The sequence below is a fragment of the Dichotomopilus funicola genome (assembly GCF_033296635.1).
Source record: "Dichotomopilus funicola strain CBS 141.50 unplaced genomic scaffold C8A04scaffold_81, whole genome shotgun sequence".
Lineage (NCBI taxonomy): Eukaryota > Fungi > Ascomycota > Sordariomycetes > Sordariales > Chaetomiaceae > Dichotomopilus > Dichotomopilus funicola.
Window position 1 is genome coordinate 64,766 of NW_026944102.1, and position 19,036 is coordinate 83,801.

At 54.8% G+C, this 19,036-nt stretch overlaps 5 protein-coding genes across 5 annotated transcripts; 2 read left to right on the forward strand and 3 right to left on the reverse strand.

Moving 5' to 3' along the window:
- Positions 1-377: 377 nt before the first annotated feature.
- On the forward strand, positions 378-2,972 carry C8A04DRAFT_15033 (STE like transcription factor; the record flags this gene model as incomplete). The annotated part of the gene is made up of 5 exons (XM_062778334.1): positions 378-501; positions 557-1,185; positions 1,258-2,270; positions 2,354-2,437; positions 2,666-2,972. The coding sequence occupies 5 exons, from the start codon at positions 378-380 to the stop codon at positions 2,970-2,972; spliced, it is 2,157 nt and encodes a 718-aa protein (XP_062633701.1).
- Positions 2,973-6,235: 3,263 nt separating this feature from the next.
- C8A04DRAFT_39988 (uncharacterized protein) lies at positions 6,236-7,327 on the reverse strand (the record flags this gene model as incomplete). Its single annotated transcript, XM_062784787.1, has 2 exons — positions 6,236-6,829; positions 6,926-7,327. 2 exons carry the CDS (start codon positions 7,325-7,327, stop codon positions 6,236-6,238), a joined length of 996 nt encoding a protein of 331 aa, XP_062633702.1.
- Positions 7,328-8,100: 773 nt separating this feature from the next.
- On the forward strand, positions 8,101-9,178 carry C8A04DRAFT_32148 (uncharacterized protein; the record flags this gene model as incomplete). Its single annotated transcript, XM_062781992.1, has 4 exons — positions 8,101-8,400; positions 8,509-8,701; positions 8,762-9,080; positions 9,145-9,178. 4 exons carry the CDS (start codon positions 8,101-8,103, stop codon positions 9,176-9,178), a joined length of 846 nt encoding a protein of 281 aa, XP_062633703.1.
- Positions 9,179-10,039: 861 nt separating this feature from the next.
- C8A04DRAFT_15049 (cell division protein anillin-domain-containing protein) lies at positions 10,040-14,443 on the reverse strand (the record flags this gene model as incomplete). Its single annotated transcript, XM_062778339.1, has 5 exons — positions 10,040-10,767; positions 10,816-11,370; positions 11,429-11,780; positions 11,931-14,252; positions 14,345-14,443. The coding sequence occupies 5 exons, from the start codon at positions 14,441-14,443 to the stop codon at positions 10,040-10,042; spliced, it is 4,056 nt and encodes a 1,351-aa protein (XP_062633704.1).
- A 1,350-nt stretch (positions 14,444-15,793) lies between these two features.
- On the reverse strand, positions 15,794-18,507 carry C8A04DRAFT_32150 (L-Aspartase-like protein; the record flags this gene model as incomplete). The annotated part of the gene is made up of 18 exons (XM_062781993.1): positions 15,794-15,952; positions 16,032-16,115; positions 16,172-16,251; positions 16,312-16,417; positions 16,467-16,498; positions 16,596-16,606; positions 16,672-16,775; positions 16,831-16,854; positions 16,913-17,035; positions 17,097-17,162; positions 17,235-17,401; positions 17,471-17,489; positions 17,548-17,690; positions 17,751-17,766; positions 17,846-17,881; positions 17,989-18,024; positions 18,110-18,328; positions 18,484-18,507. The coding sequence occupies 18 exons, from the start codon at positions 18,505-18,507 to the stop codon at positions 15,794-15,796; spliced, it is 1,449 nt and encodes a 482-aa protein (XP_062633705.1).
- Between the last annotated feature and the right edge of the window lie 529 nt (positions 18,508-19,036).

Genomic DNA, 19,036 nt, shown 5'->3' on the forward strand with positions numbered 1-19,036 from the left:
AAAGACTTGGGTCGCGTCCTCGAAACAAGCCGTCTCTTTGCTCCGCTTTCCTACACCGCACTAGTCGGCTTATATCATACGCTGCCGGTGTCCCCCAACTCGCTTGAGGCAAATTGGGGAGAGGATTGAAAAGAAGGGCTGGAAGTGTTCTCTCCTATGTTACGGGCTGGCCTCGAAAATAAAACGACACCGAAAACCGAAGTCGCAGTTGTTCCCGGGCAGCGCCTGAGAACAAGAAACGCCTCCCTGCCTTGCTGGGTTCCAAGGTCGCATATCAATAGGGTTGGCTTCCGAGCGTCTCACGACCGTTAAAACCCCCATCACCAGCGTGCTCTACGCTTCTTCGCCAACGATCCACAAGCTGCGACTGTTGCGCAATGTTTTCGCAGCAGAGCGCGAGTATGGCGTCGCAACAGATTCCAGAGACGTTCATGCTGAGCGCCGAGGCTCAGCAGTCGCTTCCACAGGACGCTCAGGTAGCGCTGCAACAAGTAGACAATCGTGAGTGCTGGCCTCCGAGCGAGCTCAGGCGCGCCATTGCTAACCCTGTCCATAGTCAAGTATTTTCTCCTCTCGGCCCCAGTTGATTGGACGGCCGATCAATACATTCGGCGTTTCCTTCTTCCCACCGGCGAGTACGTGTCCTGCGTGCTGTGGAACAACCTCTTCCACATCTCGGGTACAGACATTGTAAGATGTCTGTCGTTCCGCTTCCAAGCCTTCGGCCGGCCGGTGAAGAATTCCAAGAAGTTTGAGGAAGGCATCTTCTCCGACCTGCGCAATTTGAAGTCGGGGACAGACGCAACGCTCGAGGAACCGAAAAGCGCCTTTCTTGATTTCTTGTACAAGAACAACTGCATCCGTACACAGAAGAAGCAGAAGGTTTTCTACTGGTACAGCGTACCCCACGATCGGCTTTTCCTGGACGCCCTAGAGCGGGACCTGAAGAGGGAGAAGATGGGCCAAGAAGCGACAACATGCGCCGTCAGCGAGCCGGCGTTGTCCTTCCAGTTCGATTCGTCGCAGTCTTTGTATGAGCAGCTTACAAAGGCCCAGCAAGCCAACTCGTCCTCGTTCAACCCGCAGCCGGTGTCTTTTTCCCAGCAGCAAAACACCTCCCCGGTGATGGCTCCGATCGACTCGATGCCTCCTCCGCAGATGATGCACCAGCCGATCCCCCAACACGTCCCTCAACACGTCTCCCAGCAGCTCCCTCAGCAAGTTCCCCAACAGGTACCTCAGCAGATTCCGCAGCAGATTCCACAGTCGGTTCCCCCGATGCCGCAATCGATGGCCCCGTTAGCGGATGGACTAGAGAACATGGCAGCGCCCTACGGGACTATGACCATGCCGACGAGCATCGCGACATCCCAACCTGTGATCAAGCGGGAGCCTGACTTTGCCCGGGTTCAGTACAACCAGAATGGCGTCCCGATGGCCCAGACCCACCAACGCCACACCTCGATGCCGGCATTTGGTTTGGAGTACTCGCCTGCGCCCTCCTTCGTCTCGTCCCACTACGAGGATTACAGCCAAAGGGGTCTTTCCTTTGAGCCCCTGACCCCCCCTCAGCAATCCCTCGGTATTGGTGGCGAGCCCGCCTACATCGCCAACGAAGAGACCGGTCTCTACAGTGCCATTCCCGATCACGTCAACCCCGTCGGCGCCCTGAACGGAATGATCCACCTTCCACCGTCGAACTTGGCTGGCCCTTCGTTCCAACGGAGTTACGGGTCCAACAATGTCTACTCCTCTGTCATCGAAGGTTCGCCGACCTATAAGCAAAGAAGACGCCGTTCATCTATTCCTCCTTCACTGTCTGCTAACACTGCTGCTCTCGCGGCAGCGACTTCTGGCAGCCACCGGCCCTCCGATCTCAAGAGATCAGTGTCGGCCTCGGTTGGCCCCGTTCCCGAGGGGGAAGAGTCCGGAGACACTTCGCCGCCTGGTCTGACGTACGGCAACCCGGCCCTGCAACAGCATAAGGAGGTTCTCGAGCTGTCACGGCACGGGACCCCTCTGTCCACGGTGGAAGGCAGCCCCGCGCTCAACCCGATGGCGCTCCATCAACACGACTACTCTCCACTCCCCGGTGATGAGTTGGGCCCACTAAACGACTCGCGGCCGCTCATGCACGGTGGTCCCAGCGGCGCGGTACGCCGGGCCCGGTCCGCAACCGTCATGGAAATCGGTCCCTATCCTCAGAAGTCTCACACTTGCCCCATCCCCTCGTGCGGCCGCCTCTTCAAGAGATTGGAGCACCTGAAGCGGTAAGATTTTGAAACGCAACATTTCATTTGTGAAACGAAACCATGCGAGTGCCTGCGATGCATATCTAACCAAAACCTTCTAGACACGTGAGGACACACACACAAGAAAGACCCTACACCTGTCCTTATTGTAGCAAGGCTTTCTCCCGATCAGACAACCTAGCACAGTATGCTCCCTATTTTTCCTTGGTGTATCATTTCCTTTTTTGTCAGTCGACAGTTGGGAAGTTTGAGTAAACATGTTGCACAAGTGGCACGCCAAGAGCAGCTCACGGGAAGAAAAACCATAACCCAATTCTGCAGACACTACCGATTTCCACAACACAACACATACAGAACACACGTCCCACCCATGACCATGGGAACGCAGACACTGACAAGCTGTGTTTCTACAGGCATAAGCGGACTCACGATCGCAATGATGGCGCTGAGGGCAGCTTCAACTCGGGCGAGGAGGAGGAGCAGTACTCGGGCGAAGACCAACTGTCCTCGATTGACGACGCCTCGCCAACATCGGAAGGCGGTTACATTGCTGGCTCGCTTGACGCGGCTGTCAGTGGTAACAACAACCCGACGTCAAATCCCGCGCCGACCTCGAACCAAAGTCTCGGGCAAACGCAAACGTTCAACAGCCTGCAGACGCTGAGCATGCCCATGACGATGAGCCAGCCTCATGCTATCAACACAAGTGGCTTGGCCTAATTCTGGAACACCACCGATACGACTACAGAGCACGAATCGGATCTATATCGCGACCCTTGGTTTTATTTTTTCGGGATGTGTATCCTTGACTTTATTGGACACTTCCTACCGCATCACTGCGTTGAAACGCATCGCCAACGACATGGCTTGTTGGCTCATTTGTTGTTGCCGACTGGCATCCATTCAATCTCTTGAGAGAGATGTACCGATGTCACATTTTCTTTTGGTTTTTTTTATGTCTGCATTGCAACTGTCCGAAAAAGATGGATTTATGCTAGAAGACAGGGGTGTGTGGGTGGATGGATTGACAAGAAGAGCCAGATGTTGGGTTTTGTTATTGTTGGAAAATGGAGGGAGTTCCGTGGGTTGGATGGACTAGGTATTGGGCGGCACTGGGAGGGACATGAGCCGACGAGGAAGAGGAGGGAAGACAGGCCCTGTCTTTGTACATATACAGCTTTCGTCTTCTTCCTGGCCTCTTTGTTTTCGTTGTTGTCACCATTTCCCGCCTTTTCTTTTTCTTTAACACTTCATCTTTATTTTGTCGTTATTGCCCTGGTTTAGCTATCAGGGGGCAGGGGCGCACTAGACGCGCCCCTCCCTGCGTTGCCGTGCTGGTGCCGGAGAAAGCATCAGATACCTGAGTGTGATGAAGCAATTAAAAAAGCTTTTTCCTCAAAAGTTGTGCTCTTAGTGATGATGTCCTGTGTGTCGTTGTGGAGGTGGCTTTACTCATAACTTCGCAAGTTGATGTTCCCGATCTGAGATCAGGTTCAGAACTACTTGGACCCTGAAACATAGGGAGGTCGTCGCCCTTTCACTTTTTCTACACTTTCGCTGCCTTCAAACTCAATCAACGAGATATCCCCCTTCGACAGTTCCCCTATCTCTTATCTATGTCATAACTTGACGCACTCGCCTCGCCTCTTTCCGACAAAGAAAATAAGCACAGTAAACTAAACTGCATATGCATTCTGTTAATTACAAATAGTTCTAGTCTAAACCCACCTAGGACTCCTCCCGTAAAATATCTGAGAAAATGGTCGGATCTGATACAAAGCTGTATTAAATATCCTGGGTCAAAGATATTTTTACGTTTCGGCCTTACACAATCGACGCTGGCAAGGAAGTAAGCAGCTCGCGACATGACACCTAAGTGCGCGTTGGTATGCGTATGTGTGCGTATGCCTTCCGTGCCGGGGTACGATGTAATCTTCTCCGTCTCTTCCGCCTGCAGCCTTACTTACCCGTACATCATAAGCACGGCGTCTACGGATACTCCCATGCATATTCGTACAATACATACGCACCTGCACTTAAACCCTGTTCTCTGCTTTGCGCTCTCCAAACAGGCTCCTGTCCTTGCTTGCCCTTGATCGTATCCCGTCAAACCCAGTTTCTACCTGCTGTAGGTAGGTAACCTTGGTAGCCTTGCATCACGCACCTCCAAAGGGGGAAAACGTGTACGACCAACTGGCATCAAAAATGCCCCGACAACCATCTCATCGGTCGTCATGTACGGTGCCTCTCTCCTGCATATCCGCCCTCGCAAATAATCACCCAGTATCTGTTTCCTGGGCCATCCATGTTTCTGTTACCGCGCCGTCTCTGTGCCGGTCTGTGCCGTCTGTGCGGGACAGCACGCAAGGTATGTACATAGATACATACATACACGTGTAGGGACATAAGATTCCCACACACACACACACACCGAGCTTAGTTCACCGATCGGGATCGGGATCGGGATCGGGAATCCGGATCAAAATCGAAATCGGGCTGACTGAGTGAGAGAGGGCTAGGCTAGGCAGATATTGGGAGGGGGGCTGAAAGGGGAAGGAGAGAGGGTTATACAGAGAGGGGAGGTTGCTGAGGCCGGGCGGGCTGCCTGCGGGCTTGGTTACATAGTAACGACCTACTTAGAAGCCTGTGGTTACCACGGCCTACCTAGAACAGGGGCACTGGATCGGCCGGTTTGCGTCACCTGGGTTGTGCAACTTGAGGTAGGTAGGTAGATAAGTTGGTTATACGGGTGGATGAGTACAAGGTAGAACAGAACTCACACATGACTTGCGGCTCGTGTGCTGGTGGGAGGGAGGTTGTGTGTGGTTGGGATCGATCGGTTTGTACATTTGATGACACGCGGGCCGCTTTCTTCTTTTTCTGGGCCGGTCACAGGCACAAGTACCGACACGAGCACAAACACGAGCCGCATGGCCAGGAGATGGACATGTAACAGGGAAATGACGGGATTCTACCCCTACAATGTGTTGTTGATGTGTTGTTGTTGCGCTGCCGGAGAGTGGGCCGAGCGACCCAAATTATCACCAAAACGGCGCTCCTTCCTCCATCAAGTTACACCACACAACTAAGGGGGATTAGCTGCTTGGGATGATATCGAGGTAGCACAGAAGACGTGACGTAAATGATAATCATTATTTTGTGTATTACAGTTCCGTGGCCCGTTACTAGGCCATGAGGGCTCCATCGGGCCGGCTGACAGGCTAGATGGCCCAAGGCGTCAGCCTTCTGCCTGACGTATTTCTACCGAACATGGTATTATCTTTCGGATTGCTTGTTTGTGACCATGACACTTTGCTTTATTCCTGAACCCGGAAATTAGGTAGGCCAGGAACCCGCTGTACAACAACGGCCCGGGGGTGCGTTTGTCAAATAATGCGAAGAGTATCTTCGTTCCCTTCTCCAATATTTCGTTCCCCACACGCTACCCAATACCAGGCTGCTGACTATCATGTCGTGCATACGCACCTCGTCATCGGCAAGCGAAAGGCCGCAGGGCGGCCCGGCGGCCCATGGCCCAGGCCTACCGAGTAGAATTAAGGTTAGGCGGGAATGACGGGCTCCTAGGTCGATCGACAGCCTGGCCCCAGGAAAATTGCGCAGAGAGGCCGGGATACGACAGGCAGGGGTATGCCTGGCCGGGGGAAATGGCGAAGTCGATGTTTCAGATTCCTCCCAAGGGCCTGGTGGGCATCTGGGAGGGCCCGGACGCTGCGGGACCGAGGCGGGGATGGGAGCATTGCCGTCGATGGTGAAGGATTAGTCGTCCGTTCCCTTCCCCAACAGGACCAGGCTACTTTCCAGGAAATACCGCAGAAGGAATACTCCTTTTGCGGAGGTAAGCGGAAGAGGAGGGAAAGTGGACGAGGAAGAAAGATATCTCTCATCCCAAGTCCGGGCTCGAGTCGTAGGCAGCGAGCAGGGTAAGGAGGTAAACTGTGGTGTGGATAAACAGAACGGTGGTGTTATCTCCTCCGCTTGCGTGCTTTGCCGGCTGGCCCTCTCACCGACGCGGCAATAGCGCGCGCCTCTCTGGCGCTGACTCGTAACTCGGCGCCTCTCATCCTGCCCACCGCAGGTGCATCGACCGGCCGGTTACCCTTCCCCTTCTTTTGCGCGGCGGCCGTCTTGGGCTTCTTGACCTCCCGCTCGAGGATAATACCATTCTCACGGGCTTCTCGTCTGCGCTTGCTCTCCTTGGCCACTGCCGCGCCCGTAATCCCCTTGCGCATGGCCATGGGCATCTTGGCCTGGCTGAGGACACTCTCCTTGGCACCCAGGGCCTGCACGCGCATGTCGGTGGTCTTGCGCGCAGTGCGGCCAGCGGCGAAGGCGCGCACGTTGGTGGCGGCGCCGGCGGCGTGTTGGGACTGCCAGTGGGACGGGTTGGCACCGGCCGCGGAAAGGATGTGGGACTCAGAAATGAGCCGCTGCAGGGCCAGGTCGTTGGCCAGGAACGCGGCGCTGTCTTCGGGCTGCTGATCGCCGTCGGTTGAGGGCTTTTTGCTGTTGGGGGCGGACTGTGCCGCTTGGAGGCTGTGGTCGGGCGGGCGCGAGGACTGGGGCAGGTAAGGAAGAAAGGAAGTGTCTTGTCAGCAAAGAAGACCTTGGCAGAACAAATCGGAAGAATTAGATGGGCACAGCGCGGGGCATACGAGGTAAGCTTTGAGCTCTCGCTTGCTCATTGACGCCGCTGCGTTCGATGTGGATGATGTGTGGTCGACGACCTCTACAACGGGCGTCTCGTCCGTTTCCTCATCATCTGACACCCCTCCCCATTCCGAGTCGGATTGATCCTCGTCACTGTCATCACCGTCATCCCCACTGCTATTGCCATCAATCTCCTCAAGGTCCCCGCTGTCGGGATCGCTGTCGGGATCGCTATGGGCCTTGCGGCTGTTGGTCTTGGTTGTCTTTGTCTTTGTCGTGGCGCGTGCGGCACCAGCCAATGGCTTGAATCGCGCCTCAAAGTGCCGTCGGAGGAGCTCCTGCGCATCGACCGCAGCCTCGGGGGTCTCCACGGGCCGTGATTTTCGCTTTCCAGGGACGGTCGGCATGGCGCGCGGGGTGGTTGGGAACCGGGTAGAAGGATGCCGTCGGTCGGATGTTATCTCGGGCTTCGAAGCTGTCGGGGACGGATTCGAAAAATAAAAATTAATCCCAGAACCTCAATGGCCAGGGGTGTTTCTTATCTTATCGCCCTGCAGCTTTCATGCCAAGACTGCTCCTCCAAGGTCGACGACGGGCTTGAACATGGATTCCTTAAAAAGTGGCAGGACACCTGCTGTAAAGAGGCCCCTTTTGATGTAACTTCTACCGTGTACCTTAATAGTACATATCTGGCGGGGTAATTAGTGTTGGCGCGGGACCGAGGCGTATACGGGAGGTGATGCACAAAGTCGATATATGTGAAGGGACAGTACCTCGCACTGGCATTGAATGCACCACAAACGAATGGAAGCCGAAGGCACAGTATCCAATGCAGCTTCAATTACACCGTGGGGCTCATATGGCGTCGAGGCCCTGGATATCAGAGTTCCGTTCGACCCAGTCCTTAATTTAAAAACTTTTCTACATCGCTCACCAAAATTGAATGGGATACCTCGAGGATACATCTCTTCATAGTAGCAAGCAGCAATCTCTGTATATAATTACGTCAGCGCCAAGGAAGAAGTGGACCAATTCACACGCTAACGCTAATTACCCTGGCTCGCGAGGTCAAGGTATAGTTGTTGTATTGCTCGCTGAACCAAAACACCATAATTCACGTCATGAAACTCAAAACATCAAATACTTCTCCCACAATTACAACCACAATACACAACACAATATGACCCGCTTCCGCCCCTGCATTGACCTGCACGCGGGGCAAGTCAAGCAGATCGTCGGCGGAACCCTCGACAGCAAGACCAGCGAGCTGCAGACCAATTTTGTCTCACCGCACTCGCCGGCCCACTTTGCGCGCCTGTACCGCAAATATGCCCTCGCCGGCGCCCATGTTATCATGCTCGGTCCGGGGAACGGTGATGCCACGCGTGAGTCGTTGGATGCTTGGCCCGGGGGTTTGCAAGTCGGCGGGGGGATTAATAAAGACAACGCGAAGGGGTGGATTGAAGCTGGGGCTCAGAGTGTGGGTTTACTATTCTACTCCAATGATTCGAAGTTTATTTCACCTCCTTGTTCTTGAAGTCTGTCTTGATAATAGAAAATCTCGAGCGCCTACTGACACTCCCAAAAGGTCATCATCACATCCTACCTCTTTCCCAACGGGACCTTCTCACAGCCCCGTCTCGATGCTGTGCTGGACGCACTCGACGGCGACAAGGCCAAGCTTGTCATCGACCTAAGCTGTCGACGACATGGCGGCGAAGAGAGGTGGTTCGTCGCTATGAACAAATGGCAAACCATCACCGATATGGAGGTCAACCAAAGTACGTATTCATTACCCTGTCCCCAACAGACACACAAATGTTTCTAACAAAAACTCACAGAATCCATCCGCCTCCTCGAACCGTATTGTTCCGAGTTCCTCATCCACGCCGCCGACAACGAAGGCCTCCAGCGCGGCATCGACGAGGCCCTGGTCACCAAACTCGCCCAATGGTGCAGCATCCCCGTGACCTACGCCGGCGGCGGACGGAACCTAGCCGACTTGGACCGCGTCAAGGAACTGAGCGGTGGGAAGGTGGACCTGACGATTGGGAGTGCGCTGGACTGTTTTGGTGGTAAGGGCGTGAAGTTGGTGGAGTGTGTGGCGTGGAATCGACTGCAGGAAAGGGAGGAAAGGAAGAAGGAGGCGTTGAAGTCGGCGTGGGTACTGTTGTTTCTATTGTCGTTGCCGCTGTTGTTGATGGTTGCGTACAGCCTTTGGAAGGATGGCTACGAAGTTTATTGCCTACAAGCGGTGAAGACTTGGGAGAGTCAAAAGATAAAGTTTTGGGATGCTTGGGAAAAATGGACGGAAAAATGGACGATCTAGTTGGAAAAGTATATATTTCTGGGTACATATTTATGGCGGGACATCGCTACATACGATCTTTGCAAATACACTCAATTTGGTGATGATTTCTATTATTCCCTTCACCCAACATGTTTACAACACTTGCTACACACACAAGGAGGGTTAGTGATAGAGCGTAACATTGACTCCCATTACAAGCTTACATAGACACATCATGCATTAAGAATAAGTCAAAATCACAAACGCTTTGCTTAAACCTAGACTGACTGACACATAATCACATAATAAAAATGATGACAAGACAAATAGATGGGGAAAATTGGTGTCGGCCCACCCTCAGTTCAAGGGCTGACGGACAAAGGAAGGTGAAGAAGGGAAGAAGAATCATGGACAAAGGAAAATAAAAAAAGACAGAAAAATAGAAGAGAATAGAAGAGGAAAAGGAAAACATGAGTGAGCGACGAATATGAGAAGGAGAGGAAGACGGTTACTAACCGCTCAACTCTCAGGACCGCGTATTGCCAATATGCTCCTTCTTCCCAACATCCATCCACGGTATCCATCCATCCATCCAGCCAGCCTGACCCAATCGATCAACCAACCAACCCCATACTCCAAACACACGATTACCCAGTTGTTCTTCCCTACCTTCCCCTTCCCTCTCACCATGCTATCCTACTGCAGCAACACCACAGCCAACTAAGCAACCAACTTGCCCCCTGACATCATCATCATCCATCCCATCATCATAAAAGCAAACAAGACAAAATCACACACACTCGCGCACGCCGTCACTCACCCTCCCCCCTTACACATACATACTCTTAGTACGAGAATGCACCCTCCTCCCCTCAGCCCTCTTTTTGAGCGTATCCTCCCGCTTCAGCACCAGCTCACACCACTTCCCCTTCATCCGGCTGCCACTGACCGAATTCCCATTCAACTCCTCCAGCGAGCCGCCACCCGCCAGGCTCTCGCGTCCAATGACCTCGCCCAATACGCGCATCCAGCCTTCCTTGTCCTCCGTTGAGTCGGCATAGAAATCAATCACCTCGCCATTGTTAAAGCGAATCCGGAACCCTTCCTCGACAAACATGTAGCCCTCTTCCTCCTCAGCGAAGGCTGACCGTCTGCGCCGGCCGCCCCGGCCGGTAGTTTCCTTCTCCATCAACGATCGCTTGTCGTCAATGAGCCGCTTGGCGTTGGCGAGGTTGATCGTCGCGCGCGGCTGGCGCGTGGCTTCGTGGTAGGCCGTCAGCTTGGTGCCGACTAGCTTGAAGTAGCGCCGACGCCAGTAGGGGCAGTCGCCGCCTTGCTGCGAGAGGTGGCCCTCCCAGCAGCGCGCGAGACGCTCCTCGGCGGCCTTCATCTCGCGGATGCACGAGTTCATGCTCTTGGGCATGTCCTCATCGGTGGCGCCCTTAGCGCGCGGGACGAAAAGTAGCTGCAGCTCCAGCTTGCCAATCTTGTATGGGGCACGACGCATCACACCCGCACCGCCGGCACTGCTGATGGTGTTGTTTTGGGTGTTGCTGCCTCCACCGGTGAGATGGGCGTTGGAGGTGCTGCCGGTGGGGTGGTGACCGCCGCGCTTGCTCTTGATGCTGGACGCAAACGCGGGCTCCTCGGTCGCCCACTCGTTGAAGGCGGCCACGTCGACGAGGTACGGCCGGCCAAAGCAGCGCGGCTCGTGCTCCTTGAGACAAACATACGCACGCGCGAAGCTGCCGTCCTCGGCGGCCAGCGGGCTCAACAGCTCCCAAGCAGTCGGCTGCTGCGAAGCCTTGAGCATCATCTGCCGGGCCTGCGCCTCGCGTTGCGCAGCGAGACGCTCCTCTTCCTCCTGCTGCTTTTGGCGCTGCTCCATCTCACGACGCTTCTTGGGGGAAGCAAACACACGGCTGAAGGCCGAAGTCTTGGGCTTCGACGTCTTGGTGGGCGAGGGGAGCGCCTTCTTGTTAGTGGGCGAAGGGGCAGGCTTCTCCAACTTGACATTCAGGGTCAACTGGAACTCGAGATCATTGGGCACGACGAGCTCAAACTCTTGGCCGATGGGCGCGTTGCGCGCGAGTTCAAGCCAGGCGGTCGTCACACAATGAACACCGTTGTCCAACGTAAGGCTGAACCAAGTACGTTCATCTGCTGCTGTTAGCATCTCAAATCCTACCGGGATACGTGCATATGTGTGTTAACCTACTCTTGGGAATTGGCAAATCGAGATCCTTGACGCCCATCACCTTGACGAAGAGCCGGCCGCGTTCGCCGCTCTCCTCGGTCGCCATCTCGACGGCCATGTCCTCCTCGTTGACCTGGCCGAGCGTCGCGGCATTGCTCTCCTGTCCAGGGAGGGGGGGCACGGGGCCGTTAGTAAGCTGCCTCTTACGGATGCTGCGCTTCCGCTGGCCGTTGCTCCACGGCTCGACGGTCCACGACTGCGGCCGGGCGGCCTTGACAGGCGAGTTACCCGCCGATCGGGAGCCACGGACGTCTTCGGAGTCCTTGTCGCTGGCCGTGACCATCTTGGTGTTCTGGCGCATTAGGTAGCCGCGCTGTTTACGTTGTGCTATGTTAGTATTACTAAGGTCGCCTGTGGTTGCTGTGAGGGGTAGATCTTGGGGCGGTGCAACTTTGCCTTCCGCTTGGAAGAAACTCGCCGCAGTCGCAGAGGGCGCAACAGAAGGAACTAGGTTAAACGCAACCTTTTGGGCTTCAATGACCCTGTCAAAGTCCTGATCCAGGCTGAGGCCCAGGTCCAGGTCGAGCGTCAGGCTGCGTTTCTTAAAGCTAGGATGACGCTCGAGGAAGTCACCGGTCACCTCGCCAATCTCGGCCTCCATATCGCGCGAGATCCGGTTACGGTGACGTTCGGGGATGGGCGGCACTTCGCGGCTGACCTGCCGACGGGCTTCGCGCATCGCAGCCAAATCCGACGGCGTCGCCGAAGGCCGGGTCTTGAGCTTCGACCCAGATGCAGACTTGATAGTGGCCAACTGCTCGGGAATCGCAGGGGAGTTGCGTGCTGCCTCCTCTTCAACCGTTGGGATAATCGGGTGGTGGATAACGGAGTCAGGCGTGCCAGGTTCCTCATCAGAGACTTCCTCGGCTTCATCACCCTCCTCTGGCTCGCCCCAACCCGACCCATCATACTCCGGCTTGGTAAGCGATCGGCGAAGCCGTTGGTCAGGCGTAAACGGGCGGTCGACGGAAGTCCGGATAGCCGGCAAGATGGGCTTCTCGGGCTCGGGAGCAACCTCAGGCTCCTCAGGCTTGGCGAGGATAGCCGAGTCAAAGCTCTTGGAAAAGTCGCTCTCCGCATCGCGGTTGGAAAGATCAAGCGAGGGTCGGTTCTCGGGTTCCGCGATGGCAGCAGGAGGCTCTTCCACGGGGGTAGTCGCACGCGGTGTAGGGGCCTGGTCGTCCTCAACTTCCGGAAGCTTGGGTAGCTCGGGCTCCTCAGGCTCCTCCTCATTGGAGTACTGACTAGAGCTGTCGTCTTCGTACCCGCTCTTCTCATGGTCCAGGTCCTCTTCATCAAACTCCATAGACTCCGAGTGCTGGTACATGTCGGTGATGGAATCGCCATCATAGTCGGGCTCTTCAACATCACGTGTGATGATGACGCTACCATCATCGGACTCATTGTCCAGGATGGAGTCTTCTGTGGTGGGAATAGGCACGTCGGGGTCATACGCCATGTCATCCATCGAAGTTGAGGGCCCAGCAGGCGACGAGAACTGGTACTCCGACTCCTGCTCCAGCTGCTTGTTACCGTTGACGCGACGAAGAATCGACTCGCGAGAAATACGAGGGGGGAGCTGGTACTCCTCCAAGGCTGAGATATCCCCGACAGTGTCCTCCTCCTCATATTCCGAAGGGGCTTGCACGCTGGGGCTACGGCTCTCCCGCTCAGGAGTGTGGCTCCCGGTACGGGGCCCGGCACGTCGCATACGACGCTCCCTCTGAATCTCAGCCGCGGACTTGCCGTCGTCAGATAGCATCATAAGACGGAGACGCTCCTCCAGCGGCATCCGACCGTTTCCAATGTTCTGGGACTCCTGGTTGGCGCTAAGGGCAGGCGGGGGCGAAGGCAGGGTCCGGTTGGCCGCGCCCATGCCAGGAAGTGGTGGAAGCGGGCGACTCTCGCCCGAGTCGCTGCGGCGGCTTGGTGGTCGCTGCACAGCGGCATCGAAGGGGTCCTCATGGCTGTTCTGCCTCCACTCATCCGGGCCCACAACAGGGGTTTTGTCGGTATCCTCAAGCGATGCGTCAAAGCTGTCATCCGGGTCACCGCCATCATGGATCATGTAGTGCTCATCGTCCTCATCCTCCTCGGAGTCGTAGCTGCCCTCCCGCGAGTTGCTACCAATAGAGGAAAGATCAGGTGTGGCCATCTCGTACTCGTTGATCTGGGGCGCTGTGTCGAAGGTGACGCTCTTCTGGTGGCGGTGGAGAGACTTGCCCTCAGGGAGGTTGCGTTCATCGCCTGATACTTCGGACCAGGTGCCAGTTTCAGGGTCGAAGCTGCTCTTGAACCGGCTAGACAATGATGACTTCATAGGCGATGGCTGATCCTTGCTCGGTGTCGTCGGGCGCAGAGGCGGGCTCATGGGGCCAGGTGACGAGGCCTTCGTCGGGCTCAAGATGGGAATGCCGGTCTTGCTTTCGCTCCGTTGGTGGCCCATGGGGCGGCCTTGGTTCTCTACTCGGTTCCCGTTGGAGCTGTTGCTGTTGCCAAAGATATTGTTGCTCTGGACCTTAGCCAAAGGGCGCTCGATCTGGGGGACCTTGGTCGGGTCGTAATCCTGTTTATGTTCGAGGGCGAGAATGTTGCTGTTCTTGACGCGGGAAGCCTTTTGCAGTCGCTCAATGGATGACCGCCTGTGGGGAGAAGGGGAGCCGGAGCGGCCATCAAAGCTGTTTTCCGAATTGAAGCTGCGGTTCTGCCAGAACATGCGCGGCGACGTGGTGGTAGCCTCCAACGGTGACGATTGGAATGGCGATGAGTCTGTAAGTGACATTTTCTGCGTGGTGGGGTAAACAAAACCCAGTTAGCGATCGGCTCCCCGCCAATTCCAAAACATTACACCGCGAATCCATGTCCCGTCTGTCTCACCTTGGTGTGTTGATTCCAGCTGGGGGAGTTGCGTCGCTTCTCGGTCGGCGACAGCTCCGAAAGCGGGCGCGGAATCGCGCTCTTCGCCGGAGAAGGCATGGTGCTGCTCTTGGATAGACGCAAAGGCTGCACCTTCAGCGCGCAGTGTTAGAGGCGGGACTCTGAATGGCGGCGCACTTTTACCGAGTATCAGATGTTGCAACCTACTGGTTCCTCCAAGGTCATACTCAAAATAAAGACGTCCGTTTCAGCGCGGGGTATCGAAGCCGATGTCGTTCCAATCTTTTGTTGCTTTTTGGTCGTGATGCGAAATGCGATGATTTAAAGATCTGAGCGGCGCAAAATGCGGGAAAGTAAAAAGGGCGAGGAAAGTTCCCCGGAAAACCAGTGGCACAGTGAAAAAAAAGAGAGCCTGGCCGGTCGCAGTTGCGAAAGGAAGGAAGGACCCAGGCGGTGGTTTGGGATATCGAAGCAAAAATAAACAGCTGCCGCTGAAAAAACGTTGACCGCAACCGCGCAGCAGCTACTTCCGGGATCGGTTTTGCTGAACAAGAGAGAGAACGTAGTTGAAGTCAACGAAAAAGGTCACTGTGCTGGTTGGCAGGGTTGGATTTGTGGTGTTTATGGGATCTTTTCGGGTGTCTCAGCCAGCGGTGCGACAGGTCATTCAATCGCCGTGCTGATTGGCTTGGGGGGGAGTAAACAAGGCAGAATGCCCCTCGTGTGCAGCTTGGCGCTGTTGCCCAGCAACCCCACCGAGCCCACCAGCAAGCAGCCGCTTCCAACTTTCCACTCAGCAGCGCCCACAGCCTGCAAAACTCCACCGCGGGCACCGGGTCAGCGCCTGGCACACACACCCATGTCAACAAGCCGGATTGTTGCCGCCCATCCCTGGTCCCGCGCCGCAGACAGCCAATCATCGAACAAAACATTGTCTCGCCTCCTTCGAGCATTGAACACAGCAAAACACAAGGGCGGCAGTCGAAGCCCCATCCGCCGGGTTTGAGATATATCAATGTAACCCTTTTGACCGGGCAACTGAGCCGAAAGGGAGGAAATCGAATTCAACGGCCCAGAGCCGCATTCCTTCGGCTTCCTCCGCAGCTATTCTAGGGTATTTTCTCACGATACCATACATTTGAATCTCCACAAAGCAGCACGGACGTCATTGTTGGGCTTCCTCAAAATAGACATAAACCTCCACCACAATCTGACAGAACGGGTGCGGTAACGGTCTTTTTTACTTTCTGAGATGTGTTCTCAACTAGTTATTTTAGTTAGTCATGCCAGATACCATCCATTCCCGATGATCTCTCCTCGGTACTCGCTATGTGCCTCACTTACACAAACCAGAGTTTTCATTTCCCAATCGAGCGATCTATTTTGTTTTTCCCCCTCCCCCTAAACCATCTACATGCACACACTACACTCATAAAAAACACCTCAAGTCTAGATAGAAAGTTGGGCCGTCAACGCCTTGTCGAGCGAGGTCTTGTACCGGGCCAGCTTCTGCGCAACTTCGCCGTTGCAGTAGTCCTCGACAATCTTAGGCGAATTGCCGATGAACAGCTTGGGGTCGACCAGGCTGTCAATCTCGTCCCAGACGGGCTGCAAGGTACACGAAAATGTCAGTTCCATTCTTGGTGTGTGAAGGTTCCCTTCGACAATGACAGACGCAAATGCATACCTTGAAGAACTCGGCCTTCTTGACCCGCTCAAGCAGGTCGTTGCGGCCGCCCTGCTGCTTGACAACGTCGCTGGCTTGGTGGGACTGGCATATGTCAGCTCCCGCCGCTTTGATATTTACATAGGCTCGTGTTATCCTACCAGAACGCGGATCTCCTCGTGGGCGTCCTGCCGAGAAACACCGTGAGTGGCGAGCTTCATGAGGATGGACTCGGTTGCCACTGCGAGGAAGGTGACATTAGTACGCTGGCTTCACCGCATGGATTGCAACTGTAACGTACTGAACGGCAGCTCCTGGTCGATGCGGGACCGGATGACGTTGGGGTAGATCACGAGGCCGTTAGTCACGTTGTCGAGTGCGAGGAGGATCGAGTCGGCGAGGAGGAACTAGAGGGGTCAGCAAGGCAATGCAAAGGAGGGACGTCTAGAAACTGACCATCTCGGGGATGTCCATCCGGCGAATGGCACCTGAGCGGGGTTAGCAGAAAGGGATTCCGTGGTAAGCTCTGAGAGGTGTAATGTTGAGGGATAATGGGCGGGCTAGGGTTATAGGTGCGAAACTGACTGTCATCGAGCCTGGATTTTGATTACATGTTAGCCAGCAGGACCGGGCTGTGTATCAAACATCGGGCGTAACTTACGTCCTCTCAAACCACTGAGTCTCGAACGTGGCGGTAAAGTTGGCAGGCAGACGGGCGAGCTTCCGGCCGAGGGCAGTGATACGTTCGGACCTCATGGGGTTACGCTGATGTCGTTAGTTACGGCGTCCGCATAACCACTAGCTATCCTCATTGTCTTACCTTATAAGCCATAGCAGAGCTCCCCTGTGTCCAGTTAGCACTTCTACTCGGATTTTCAGGAAGGGAGATTCAGTAAACCGACAATCTGGCTCTTCTCAAAAGGCTCCTCCATCTCCTTCAGGTTGGCAAGGTGTCGGATGTCGGAGCAGATCCGCTCGGCGGTGGCGCCGAGGGCGCACACGGCGTTAGCCACCCGGAGGTCGACCTGTACACTGTCAGTCACTGATGGTGTCTAGGGCCATTGGGTGCTGAGTAGGCCTGCTCACCTTGCGGGTGTACGTCTGCGTCGAGATGGCGTAGGTCGAAGGGAAGCCGGCCTTCTTGCAGAGGATCTAAATACATAGACACATGGATGTTAGGCCAATTTTCGAGACATGAGATCGGGCCAGTATAATTCTGCTGACCTCATTGAGCTGCACAATCTTGTCGGGGTTACCCTCGAACAGCTCAAGGAAAGTGGCCTGAGACCCGGTGGTGCCCTGGGCGCCACGGAATTGGAGTCTCTCGCGGACCGTCTCGATGTCCTCCAGATCCATGACAAGCTCCTGGATCCACTGGGCGGCACGTTTGCCTAAGTTTCACGGTTAGAACTCGTATCTCGGGGTGGAAGTGGTCACGGTAGCGGGTATCACATCCTTACCGACAGTGATCAGTTGAGCCTGTGGGTCAGTTGTTAGTCAAGCAACAGTAACGAACTCAGAGAAGTGGTATATTTACCGGCTGGTAGTGAGTGAAGCCGAGCGTGGGGAGGTCCTTGTACTTCAGAGCAAACTCCTGAAGGTTCCGGATGACCTTAGCCAGCTTGGGGAGGAGGAGGTCTAGGGCCCGCTGCTGGAAGATCAGGTCGGCGTTGTCGGTCACTGGGTTTGTTAGTGGAAATCGGGAAGTAGATAAACGAAGGCACACAGACTTGGGCTTACCGTAACAGCTGGTGGCCTACGGTGTGCAGAACGGTCAGCGCTTGTGAGACTGGCTTCAACAGGGGCGTTCTGAATTGGGTAATTTGTTGACTTACACCAAGGTGGATGTGGCCAGCAGCCGCAGGGGCATCCTGATGAGTTAATTTTCATGATCAGTAACGGACCCTAGAAATAGTCCTTTACTCATTCTATCACCACACTCCTTCAACCGCCCCTCATGAAAGAGACATCGCCATACCTCGCCGTAGGCATGGACATGCGCCATGACATCATGCTACACCCACAAGTCAGCACATCTCACAACTCATATCTCACATCACCCCGACACCAAAAAACAAAAACAACGAAGGTAAACATACACGAAACTTAGCCTCATAATCTCTCGCGACCGAAAACGCCTGGTCGGACACAGTGACGTGGGCGCGCATCTGATCGAGGGCTTCATCGGGGATGGGCAGACCAAGTTCCTTCTCGGCCTCGGCAAGCCAGACCCAGAGCTGCCGCCAGGTGCTGGCGCGCTCGCGGGCCGAGAAGATGGTCATCATCTCCTGCGAGGCATACCTCGTGCTGAGGGGGGTCTGTGACGTCGTGTTAGTCAAGAGTGTTTTTTGCGTAATTTATTTTGAAGCTTCAATCTCGTTTTTTTCTTTTCGAACTCATTTTTGTATTCCCATGTTCCATTGCTTGGCCTCGGGGTGTTGTGGTCGCTAAAGTTGTTAATTGGGTTACATACTTGGTACTTATCGTAGCTCGACATTTTGACGTCTCTTACAATGCCGTTAAATGCAAAGTCTGAGTAAAAAAAAGTTTTGAGACGTGAGTGAGCCAAAAACGGCAGAGGTGAATGTGATTGCGGGGGAGGGGCAACCAATTAACCTTTTTACCGCTAATGTGGGAAACTTTACACTACGAGTACCCCACACCAACACCCGCATTTCTGGACAATGAATACACCAAAACATGGCTAGTATTTTGTACACATCTCGTGGACTGCTTTTCGACGCCTCCCATGCCTCCTTAACGTGCCCTTGAAGCCTATTATACGAAGGCTTTTCTTCAAGGCCATATTTCCCTTCATTCCAGTCCTTCCTCCACTTCCAACAACTCTCAACAGTGGCTGCCATGGCTGGGTTGGGAGGATGGCTGTTGAAAAATAGGGGTGTTATTTCGTTGGTGAAAACACGTTGAGTGTTGTGCCCCGTTGGGACCTGCGCAGAGGATTTTGTTTATGCACGCGACCAAAATTCCTCTTCACCGAAACGACCCTAGCGGTGTCCACGACACAA